Below are 12,268 nucleotides of genomic sequence, written 5' to 3'. Positions count from 1 at the left end.
CACCGTTTTTTTTAAAACCCTTGCAGAGAGTTTCAGTTCTCAAAGACAAGTCTCTGCCTTCTAATGGAAGGAAAATAAAGTCTAGCTGTTTATTTTATGTGTAACTGCAGAAATTCAGCTGCCTCATTCCTGTATGCCATCCACTTGGAGTACCCAGTGCCTAAGTGGAAAAGACCTCTGAGACTTATGGGGGGAGTTTGAGAATGTTCAAACAAAAGCTGGTCCCACCACACCTACACAGAGCTTCATGTACTGACTTGCTGTCTATACAGCACTCCCTACATTGTACTATTTAACATTCTTATTAATATATACAGAGAAGAAAATTATACAAAAGTATCAGTGCAATTGTTTTGCTTCTTACATTTTTTTCTATGTGTTAACAAACTTGGGAGACTTTCAGGTTTTTATTTAAGCAAAAACAGGATAAAAGGACATTAGTTCAGGCCTTCCACAGTACACTCTGTACTGGAACAAACAGCATATATGCCCCAGTCATTAGTTCAGGTAGTGTACAAAATGCACAGTTGAGTTCTAGAATGTCTGGCTGGAGTGATTTCCTCGTGCTCTCTTTTCAAGGCTAAGTTCACTTGGTTTAACAAAATCTAAAAGAATGGGACCTACATTAAGGCACAAGTGCAGATTATTCAGAATATTCAAATCTAGCTCCCTATGAAAAACAACAGGTGGGGGGAAAAAAAAGACCACACACAAGAAAACACTAAGGGAAAGAATCTGAAGGAAGGCCACGTGATCAGGAATTGCAGAATTCTGGCACATTTTTTGCTCCAAGCTGCACAGAAGACGAAGTCATGCCAGGACAAAGAGGATTGGGTACAGTCCTTTTCCTCAGGAAGAGAAAGACTGACAATCACCAATAACCAAACACTATTTGCTGAGTTAGAAATTACACTCCCTGGTAAAAATTAGGGTTATTTTTGACAAGTTAATTACACATACAATTAGCGAGGTCAAACTAATTACTGACAGATGGGAACAAATTCAAGTAGAAAAAGCCCTGAGTACAAGAGACCTGACAAAACTGGTGCTGACTGGAGAACAGTCACAAAACAGAGCAAAAACCCCCAGCCAACTGCAGGCATTTTTTTCCATAATGCAGAAATTATGTGGAAATAAAGTGTACAGCAATCTTCTTTAAACATTTTACATAACCCTGATTTTTATTTCTTTTAATATCTGCAGATATTAAAGATATTTCTTTTAATATAGTATCTGCAGATCCTATTCCCAATTAACTGGCTTCCTTTTTGGTCCAGTCTCAAGTGAGGCTACTAAAGAAGTTACCTTCCCTGGAGAATTTCTGCTGAAGGTATGGCCCATTTTTAGGAAAAATATGGCTGAATGATTCCAATGATTCTGTTTTACTAAGTTTAAAAAACAACAGACAAACTTCTGCAGAAACAGCTGAAGTGAGATGCACTGAACTATAGTGTAGTATTATAAACCTTTTTGCTGTATATGAATATTCTGGACATCTCACAGCCCATATGGAGCCACTTGCTAAAAAACCAACTTAGAAAATGTAAAATTTAATGCTTTAACCGAAGCAATGCAAATTAATAGCACCCTTCATATGGAATCATGTGGACTGTTCTCTGTTTACCAATGTAAGACATCATCACAATTTGCAAATTCACTGACTAATTTCATTGCATGCAAATAAATATGTGCAGTTGAGGTATAAGAGCCTTAATCAGTGTCTTGGACAGTCTTTATATATACATATATATATATATATATATAAATATACATATCAATTCTCCAAGTCAGTAAACCATACTGTCGATATCTTCTGCTGCTTTTAATTTAGTTTGCAGACATGATCTATGGGGAATGCAAGCAAATTCATATTCAGCTAGGACTCAGACATGTCTAATGATTGTGTCCCCAGTTATTTTTTCTGTCCTTCCCAACCAAAACCCTTCAGGCAGAATATTGTATTAGACCTAAATATTACATAAGTACGAAGCTTAAGCTCTGTCCCAGATAATTAGGTAAATTTAAGGGGAAAAAAAGAAAAGAGGAAAAAATACGCTGTCCAAGTAACATTAACACTTGGAAGCAAATAAAAATAAAGGGGTTTTCATTTGACTGTGATTCCTTTAGTTCTCATCATCCTCATCCTCTTCAATGGGTTCCCGGAGACCTTCGCTGTGACGACTTTTTCCAGCCATTTCCAACAGGGCCTGAGCCTCAGGATCCACATCCAGGATACTCTTCTTACCTTTTGTCTGCAAAAGAAAATCAAATATACTCAATTTAAAATGTCAATATCAGGCTACAGGAAAGAGACACACTCAAAAAAAGTCCATAAGTGATCTGGTTTGCAAGCTTGGCACAATGGAGCAGACACACTTTCCAAGTAAGGCATTTAAGATTCACTGGGATACATCAAATTATTTTTATAGCTGCAGTTACACAAAATAGCCATAAACTTCTCCTAAGATGACAGTGAACTATTTCAAGTTTATTCAGGTTACAAGCCAACCAGAACATCCTGCTTAACCTCACCTTAGTCTGAAGTGCAGAAGTAAGGGGTTTTTTTAAAGAAGAGATTCAATTACAATTTGACATTTTCTGTAAACAGTTTGTCCTGTTTCTATTTAGAGCTCTGTGTCCAGTGAAGTCAAGGCACACGAATTTAGTATGAAAAGAAGCAAAAATTTGAAAAAAAACCAACCAACATCAAGCTGTACAGACCAGACAGTTTAATATGAGAATAAAATACAGGGAGAGAGGAGAGTGGAAAGAGGGCTCCTACTCATTCCCAGAAATAAGCCGAGTGCAGAAAGACTGGCATCAGTTGAATCACATAAACTTATTGTAAAACAACAGTAAAGTTAAAGCTACTGATAAAGAAATCTTTTGGGTCTGTTCCTGAACTACAGATTGGGCTTTACTTGAGAGTTGCCAGTTCTTGCTTTCTGTTTTATAAACACTGGGTTTTACTGAACCCCTCCAAGGATGTTCCTCCTCAAGACCATTCCTCAATATTGGAAACGCCTTTGGAAATTCAGAATAAAATACTGCTCTTCTGACTCTATCACCTCTTGGCTCCTGAAGGTCTTTCTTGTTGGCAAACTCCATAATTCCACTACTATTTTGCTATTTGCCTGCTACAAAATACATGGCACCACAGGGCCAGTTACAGAAAATATTATTAATTACAACAGAGAGAGAGAGTTTAATGAGAAAACTGCAGCTGTGGGTTTTGCATGTTCTGTTCCAACCAGGACACCATTTCACAGGTTCACCTACCACGCTTTCAGGGACATCTCCCACTGCCCAGACTTCCATGGCATCCAGTGTGAAATCCTCTTTGGCTGACAGCTGGGGGCTGTTGTAGGTGGTACATCGAGGTTTGGCTTTGCTGTGTCCCTTCCCATAGTCACTGTCTATCCAGAGCCCGAAGTATCCATGTTGTCCACCCATACCCTGTCAACCAAAGCAGCACATTAAACACTGGCTGCACAGGCAGAACAGACTGGGAAAGTCATGAAGCCTAGAGAATAAATTGCTGTGCTCAGTGTTTGCGCCACACTTCTATGGGGAGGTTAAAAAAAAAGGGATTCTGAGTGAACCTGGGCTTCTGTACCCACATCTTGCATTCCTGAAGACAGACAAGAATTTACTTGAGTGATACTGCCCTCCCTCTACACTTCATAGAATTCCAGTATCTGTGAGTTGTACCACAAATTTAGCTCCTGTTTTTTGTTTATTGACTAACAGTCCCATTTCAAACAGGGTGGCAGTGCCCTGGTTTGCTGCCTCTTTTCCATTTAGAAAAGCATCTACAGAGACAAATAACGTAACTTGATGTTGTTCACTTTCTTTGGAGCAAATTTATTCCACCCTGCTGCAATTCCCAAAGTTATGGGCACATAATGCTGCAAAACTGCAAAGCAGCTTCAAAACACGTGGTGTGTGGTAACTCTGTGGAAACTCCTCTGCAGCTGGAGAGCTCATTTGTGAATTTGAGTAAGAGAAGCTTCTGCCACTGTAATGACACAGCAGCAGCAGCAGCTACTTGCAGTGTTTGCACTCTAATTCTTTTGGGCTTTCTCTTCCATCATTTAAAAAGCAATTAGTGTGGCAGTGAGAGCAGCCAGGGGAAGGATCCTCAGTTACACAGATCAGCTATTTTGTGCTGCTCCAGTGGTGTGGATATGTGCAGCCAATTCTTCCAGGGAGGACACCTAGAAGGACTTCTGTGGTAACCAAACTTGGCAAAAAGGTTTCTTCCCAGAACCTCCAGAAATTTTACCTACATAAAGCCCACCTGCTTGGGTCACACACAAATAAATTCCATCTTAGTTGATTCAGTACTCAATATACATATTAACTGTAAAGAAAAGGAGGGGCTCTATCAGTGCTGTAAGCAGTTCTCCATCATCATTCATAGCTCACACTTTACACTGATGCTTTAACAAAAAAAAAGAAAAAATCTCCAACTAAAAGTGGGCCACAAGGGATGCAAACATCCTCAGAGAATAAAAAGTGAAATAAATCTGCTCTCAGAAACAGAAAAAAAAAAAGCAAAAAAAGTCTTCCAAACACAAGCCACAAATCCAATCTGCAAATTGTCATTTCTGAATACTTACAAGTCCATTTGGCATAGTCTGTTGGCCATTGTTCAAATACATGAAGTGGTCATTGTACCCTGTGTATGTGTACACAGCAAGAGAGGGGAAAACAGAAAACAGAAAGCATCTGTTGTCACCTGTAAATGGAAAAGCACCTGAAGTCAGACAACTGGTCATGCAATAATTTGTCTACAAATAGGATAGAAAAATTAAAGGAAGAAGTGAAGCTGAATAGCTCAAAGACAGCAGCTGCCATCTCAGAAAGCCAGGAGCTATCTCTCAGCAAGATCTAGACTTGTTGTTTACTCTCAGGTAACTCTGTGCAGAGTCACAGACATTGATGCAATTACAAGCTGTGATCAAGGGCAGAGTCAGAGGCATGACCAGGACATTATGTCACTGTATGAGGGCACACCTACCACAGGCTGCATTCTGTCATCTAAAACTGGCCAGCTGCCAGATCTGCACAAACTGATGGGAGTGCAGACACCCTTAGTTCTGACTACATTGATACATAGATCAGTTCAGAGTCAATGATTTAGAGCACAACTTTCATTATGTCCAGTTTGGTACTCAGAGGGACCTGTGCTGTGCTTGACTAATACACTGTACATGCTATTCTATCAGGAAAAAAACACAAGGAAATTGTGTAATCAACATAACATAACACTCTATTAACTGACTGAAGTGGTAATTATCAAATACTAATTAAGTATAGGAAGTGAGTTTCTGATGTAGCCAAAGCGAGGATTCCCAGCAGGACAGATTATCCAGAGCCCATAATTGTTTTTTCAAAAATCCATCACAAAAGTTCTTTCCAAAGAGTTATGAAAAAAACCTTCTCTTCTCCACTGAGGTTTCAAGAGAACAAAAAGTTTAGCTTGTCCAAAGAACCCTTTGGCTGCTGGATTTTAGAAGGAAAACAAAGACAGACAGTGCACAACTGACAACAGGAGGCTCAACCTGGCTCAGGTGTTCCTGATGGAACACTGCCATCTTGTGGACAAATTATTTAATCTCTAATAATCTATGCTGTACTTCCTTAATTTTCATTTACTTTTCAACCTATGCAGCTACAGGGCTTGATAAATTTCCCTGAAAACTTGCTCCAAGATCAATAAGTCCTGCAATCTTAAAGGTCTTATCAAACAGCAAATTATAAATATTAATCTGTAACATGCCTGACTACCATGCTAAGAATAACTCCGCATGTGTTGTGCTTTTTTTGAAAATTAATGTTATTTTTGCCACAGAAAAATACACTTGGGAAGTGTAAGAAACAATGTATGTCATGAAAGTAAAGTGACAGTACCCATGAAGTGGATATTAAGTATCCATTCCTGTACCTGCACAGAACAGGGAATGTTTACCAGAGGCATAGGATACCAAAAAAATGAGTTTTACCTTGAAACTGTGGCTTCACCTCCCAGGAGTGAGAGGCAAACCCACCAAAGAGAAAACCATCCAAGTCCTTCAGGATCACTATGCAAGGCCCTTTGTTCACTATGTGCCCACACAACTGTGAAAAGCTTTCCCCGTGGAGCCTGGAAGAAAACAAAAGCCGCCACTTGTGCTGTAGCTCTGCAGGCAGGTGGGAGTTGATGTATATGATGGATGGGATGTCAAAGAGGCTGACAAGTCCTCTTCCTTTCATGCCTTTGCAGCGGGGAACCAGGTTGAGGATGTCGTTGGTTTGGTCTGGGAGAGAATGGAGAACGTGGAGGCTCTGCCTGATCACCACACTGAGGAAAACTGAGACCTGAGGAACTCTGTACACCCAGTCCTCAATGACACTCAGATCAAAACTTGTCTCCAGCAGCTGAGGACCCACAGGTTTTGTCCCATCTAAATAATAAGACATATAGAAACAGGAATAAGTTTCCCAGTCTGGAAAATAATCAGCGGATTTTTAAGTGTAAACACAATATTTCATTATTTTAATGGACAGCAAACCACACATGAAAGGAGCCATGACAGTAAAGTGTCAACTACAATAAGCAAATGCAACCACAGAACTGAGACCTACCTGTGACATTCATTGGCTGGGCTGTTGTAATTTATAAACATGGGCTCCTGGCTACAACTTAGGGGATGTTCTTTGCAAGACAGCAAAATCTGTTATTACAACAGTGGAAAGACAGACCTATGCTTTGTAAAAGGACATGTGGTCATAAATACATGATAAATATATTCAAATAAGTAATACTTAGATGCCCATGCATCTAAATGCCCATCATCTGCAAGCCAGGTTTTGTAAAATAGACATGTCCCACCACAAATAGTTTTGCGTGTCCACCTAATTTGGGACTTCAACCCAAAGCTCTCCTGAATTTAGGGGAGAAAGTTGGTAAGGTAAAATAAATAGAATTCCCATGCCATGAGATGAGTGATTACAGGAGCTCTAAGATCTGCTACACCAAGGGTGCTTACCTGCAAGCTTCAACTCTGAGAGCAGCTGAGAAGCCAAAGCCTTTACTCCACTGGCAGAATCCCGAGTATTCTCCAAAGTCCAACCTTTCAGTTCCTTCCTGTAGCTCAGTACATGGACTAGAGACATGATCAGATCCTCTGTGAACTGAAAAGATCAAAAAATCACCATTTTGGTATTTCTCAGAGGAAATGGCCAAGAGCTTCAAAGGGCTGCCTGAAAATAAAGTCAAGCAGTATTGATGCTGTAATCCCAAGGCAGAAACTTCTCTTGCCATGACAAGTCAGGAGCTACAGAAATGCTATTTCAGTGTCATAGGTCTTGAAAAGAAGCCTTCTTCAATATTTTGTACATATTACTCCATAAAGCAACTCCATAAAATATGGCATGAAAGAAGGAATAGAGGACCAAGTTTTGCAGTGGTGGGAGCTGCTGGTGAATTACTGTTCTGCGAGATCCCACTCTTTCACCTTGTAAGCTATATTTGATTCCCACAATTATCCTGCAACTAAAGCTCTAACAAGTACTTTGCTCAATTTCCAGAAGCATCAGTCACATCACAACCCTTGCTGGCTCTTAAATACAGCCCTGCTCTCTTACTGTCCCCCCAACACACATTTTAACTGCCCCGTTTACCTCTTGGATTTGTTTGCCCTTCACGGGCCCTTCTGTCTTGGAGATCATTCTCATTATTATGGCAATCTTCTCATCTGCATTCCCTTTTAAGAGGTCTGACATAAAAATTACAAACTGCTCCTTAGCAATCTGTTCACTCAGCCCAGATGATTTCCCAGGCAGGTCAATGCTTTTCATCCCATTGTACAACCGAACAGTCATTTGCTCTGGCAGTGCCTCCCGTGTATGTGCCTGAGAGAAACAGCAGAGAGCACATTTTATAAGTGAAGAGTAACTAATGTATTCCAGGTAATCTGTGCTGAGATGTAGCATCTACTATGAGCAACAAACTTTCCTCAAAGGACTGGTTTTCCAAGAGAAAAAATAAAAAAATCTTTATTTTTATAGTGATTATTTACTGATTCAGGTTGATACTGATACTGGACTTCAGAAAAACAACACTGTAAAGTCTTAACAGGATATTAGCAAAGTGTTTCTACATGATAACTCTGTTGCAAAGGTTTACAACTTTGCCAGTCAAATATTCAAAATCGTGTTTCATGTCTGCTTTTGACAGTGGAGTTCACAGATATTTAAAAACAAAGAGAAGGTGAAGTGTTTGCCATATCTCAGTTTTGGCCTCAAGACAATGTGTTTAACTCTATGTGCATGTGCAGAAACAATCCTGAGGAATTTCCCTCTGCATATCAACTAATTGAAACATGGAACAAAGTTGGGATCACTTGATTTTTGTAAGGCATCCCTGATGTTAAGACAGGTGAGATCAGGAGTTATTCATCTGAATGGCATGCCTGGCCCTTTGAACTGAAATCTAACTGATACACATCGTCACACATCACAGCTCTGTGGGGAAGATCTGACTCTGGATTCAGCTTTCACAGTGCTCAAGATAATTACATGGTTTAAAAATAAATCATCTCAAATACATGCACACACTAGGACATGATTCCAGAGTGTCCTCACTGTGCACAGCATGTTGAGGACCTGCCTTGACTGCTCTGTACAGGAGTGTAGCCCAGTGGGGACTATGCTGAAATCAATGGAGCTGCACCTGCCAAAAACACTATTCCAGCTCCATTTACTGATTTGCTGGCTCAATACCACTCCTCTGGAAGCCACCTGGGCTGTTCCTATTTGATGCTAATGGCTGTTGCTGGGCATAGAGAGATCCAATATCCCTACTTTCACTGACGTCAGTGGTAGAATTCCCATTGATTTCAGCAGGAGCAGAAATAGCAGCCCCAGTCCTTCACATCAGAGTGCTCCATATTGAGGGAGGGATGGTCACAGGGGGTACAGCTGTCTTTGAGAGGCTTTCTGAAAGTGCTACATGAGCCTGAAGTGGGAGAAGCAGCAGGGAACACAACTAAAACCTTATACTCAAGGGCTTCTTACTTCACACTGCTGAATCACCTACCCACTCCCTACCTTATCCTGCCCACCACTCGATTTGCTTTTAGCTCTTCCAAAGAGTAGACCTGGGGTGCAGAGAAAGGAGATCTGTAAAAAAGGAACCTTTAATAAACATCTAACTGACTCACACTTCTGACAGTTTAGAATCCTTGTCTTAAACGGCTTCAAGAAAGGATGTAGAGATTCCTGCTCTGCCTGCTTCCCAAGCTGTGCAGTGCAGCCTGCTCTGGCCCAGAAGCCATATAGTTTCCTTCTAGCAAAGCAGGAGCCTAAGCAGAGTCCATGAGGTAATACCTGGGGACTCATCAGTGTCACCAGACTGTTGCTAGAACAAACCTGCCACATCTCAGTCTAGCCCAGACATGAGCAGAGTCACCTATGAGGCAGGAATGCCACAGGAATTGTCTCTGCACCAAGGAACTGGGCACCTACAGGCAGCCTTCCAAGATTTGAATGTAAGTTGGCAAACAAAAAGGCAGGAAGGGAAAAGACAAATGTTCATCAACCATCACACTGATCTAGAGGTAAAGCTAGAAAAAACTTCTTCCAGGTCCCAAACTGGTAAGAGACACCAAGGACAGGTTCATGGATAAAGCAGCAACACTGTTTCCAAACTAGTGGCAGCTCATGAACAGCCAGGCTGCAGAAGGCTAAAGCTGGTCTGTATGCAGAGGAACTGCTAAATACCTTAAAATAACCTGCTGCTTCCAATGAGTTTTAATTTGATCCCATTAGCTGTGTAACATACATAAAAATGCACTTTACCACTACGTTCATTTGGCCACTTAGCTCCTGCCTAACTGAAGATATCAACCGTTTCAGCAAATCATTTTTCTCTTTTCTTGATTAGAAAATTAATTCAAAGTTAATCAGAGGCATATTGCATGTTAATTAGCTAAAACAGGGAACCACAGCTTAATCAAGCAAAATTGAATTCTCTCCTTTTAGTGCAAGTGAAGAGATTAGAGGTGGTGATGCATTGAGGGAGACAGATATAACCAAATACAAACTGACTTTGTGACAGCTTCTCCAGAAAATCTGTAAATAATCCCACACTATAGATTCCAGGGGGGAAAATATTATTCCCATTTTTCAGGTTGCTGTAAAAACATTTCCATACATCCCAATTTACTTTGGAATCAGGAAAGCTGCAAATGGACCCAACAGTGCAATTTAAGAGGTAAATAAAGGCCTGAAATTCACTACTCATGTTAAACTGTAAGAGAAAGTTAAAATCCATCCCACCCAAAACATTCAATTGAGATGAGCAATCCTTTAAAAGTAACTACTGCCACATCTTTAATTTCTTTCTGGAATTCTGATTGATTCACTACATCTCAGCTATATCATGAATAATAGATTGTCTTGCCTGTAGTGCTGCCAGAGTCATCGTTTTCTTTGTAGCTTTGGCATTTTTTCCTCCAGCTGAGCCACTTGATCCTGATAAGGTATCAAATACTCCATCAATGTCAATCTGCTCCTCAGGAAGAAATCTGGAAAGGTGATTGTGATAGGCATTGCTTTCTGCATTTCCCATCTTTTCAACCTGAAGCAAAGGAAAAAGAATTAAAAAAAAAAAAAAAAAATTAAACACAGAAAGGTATCACAAGGGCCGTGGAAGACATATCAAACTGACTAACATACCAGTGCAACTTTAACAAGAAAAGCAAACTACTACCCTTCCAGGAAATTATTAAAACTAGTGTTTAGTCTCTGTATTCACTGAGACTTAATGAATTTGGAGAACATCTGTAACTGTGCTTTAAAAATTGACAATCTGACAGCTCTTTGCTAAAAACCCCCTGTCCACCAATGAAAACATCATTCAAGTCTCTATCAAATGGAAAAACCAATATGATCTAATGGTTAAATTAGCTTATACAAAGTGACCATGAGTCTAACAGCTGCAATACAGCCCTAACATGAAGGAAAAAGCCTGATTATGGATTATTTACGACAGATTATGCTACATCATTCTGATGCATTAATGGACTGAAGCTATGTCTGCCAATATGATGTGGCACTAAAACACTGTCAGGGAAAAGCCTCTGAAAATGATGAGAATGTTTTTTTTCTAAGGACGCAATACAAAAATATTTTGAAACAAAGTAACAAAAACATTTAGGAACAACGCAAGACCCATTAAAAACACACAGATTCATGTCAAGTCAATAAATCAGTGAGAGTTGGTACCCACAGAATTAAGGTTGGCAGGGGAGGGCTGGTTTGGGGTTTCCTTGCTGGCTTGTTTTACACATTTAATGGTACAACTCCGATTTCTCTCACTGTCCCAGGATTCACCTGCACTATGGAGATTTAATTTTTAGTGTTGTCTGGGCCATGTGCTCTTGTCTTTCTCCCCAGAGCAGCACAGCACAGACCTAACAGTGCCACAGCAGGGCCTGAAATCCCAAAATCCACCATGACCACAGAGACAGTCACCACTGCCAATGGCCTTCCCATCTGTCTGGGGTAGATACATGTCTGGGGTGACAATATAAAGAAGGTAAGACGTGGAATGAAACATCCTTTTGTAGTTTTCTTTCTGTAAATTCCATGTCCTTCCTGACACCTCTTTTCCAGTTTTTGATTCCCAGTTCCACGGGAATCTCTTTTTGCAGACAAGGCCATCACACAGCCCTTCAGCCTCCCCAGAAGGACACAGGGTTGAGCCTAATGCAGTATTTTTATTGCTAACTGCTGCGTTGTTTACCGCACACAAGAGGCCGGGTCGGGCAGCCTCACCTTCAGGCCTAAAGCCCTGTTTGCCTGCGAGGAAAATTTCGATCGTGGGGTAAACCCCGAAGAGTGAATGGAAACCACCGTGACCGTGACGACACGATTAATTTAAAGCAGCGAACCGCTGGAGAAAGAGGGTCCTTTAAAGGTTCATTTCCCGTTGTGCTCAGCCCATCCCTCCCCGCCCGGCGGGGCAGCCCTGGCATGTGTATATGTGTGTGTATATGTGTGTGTATGTCTGTGTGTGTGTGTCCGACCCCATCCCGGTGACAAGGCAGCCCTGAGGCGAGCCCCCCACCCTGACAGACCTCCCCTCTTACCGGCAGGGCTCCCCGGCCCCTCTCCGCCCCCGGGACCGTCACACAGAGCCCGGCGCCATCCGGCGCCTCAGCCCGCCCGGCCGGGGCGGAGCGCGGCCGATGGAGCCGCCCCTCAGGCGGCGGGGAGG

The 12,268-nt window shown here is 41.3% G+C and overlaps 1 protein-coding gene across 2 annotated transcripts; it reads right to left on the bottom strand.

Annotated features, from left to right (window-relative positions):
- Positions 1-1,235: 1,235 nt before the first annotated feature.
- MEAK7 (MTOR associated protein, eak-7 homolog) lies at positions 1,236-12,223 on the bottom strand. 2 transcript variants are annotated; one of them, XM_027647072.1, is made up of 8 exons: positions 12,141-12,223; positions 10,451-10,627; positions 7,669-7,899; positions 7,035-7,179; positions 6,009-6,449; positions 4,623-4,741; positions 3,280-3,456; positions 1,236-2,252 (listed from the first exon to the last, which is right to left on the bottom strand). In XM_027647072.1, the coding sequence occupies exons 2-8, from the start codon at positions 10,616-10,618 to the stop codon at positions 2,124-2,126; spliced, it is 1,410 nt and encodes a 469-aa protein (XP_027502873.1). In that variant the 5' UTR covers positions 10,619-10,627; positions 12,141-12,223; the 3' UTR covers positions 1,236-2,123. The 2 variants fall into 2 exon arrangements, with proteins under 2 accessions (XP_027502873.1, XP_027502874.1); XM_027647073.1 differs by lacking the exon at positions 12,141-12,223 and adding an exon at positions 10,096-10,181 and having other exon boundaries at positions 10,451-10,559.
- Positions 12,224-12,268: the final 45 nt, after the last annotated feature.

This window comes from Corapipo altera, unplaced genomic scaffold (genome assembly GCF_003945725.1).
Source record: "Corapipo altera isolate COAL_440 unplaced genomic scaffold, ASM394572v1 62, whole genome shotgun sequence".
Classification (NCBI taxonomy): domain Eukaryota; kingdom Metazoa; phylum Chordata; class Aves; order Passeriformes; family Pipridae; genus Corapipo; species Corapipo altera.
Note: the sequence above shows the minus strand (reverse complement) of the source record. Positions and strands in the feature narration are given on the sequence as shown.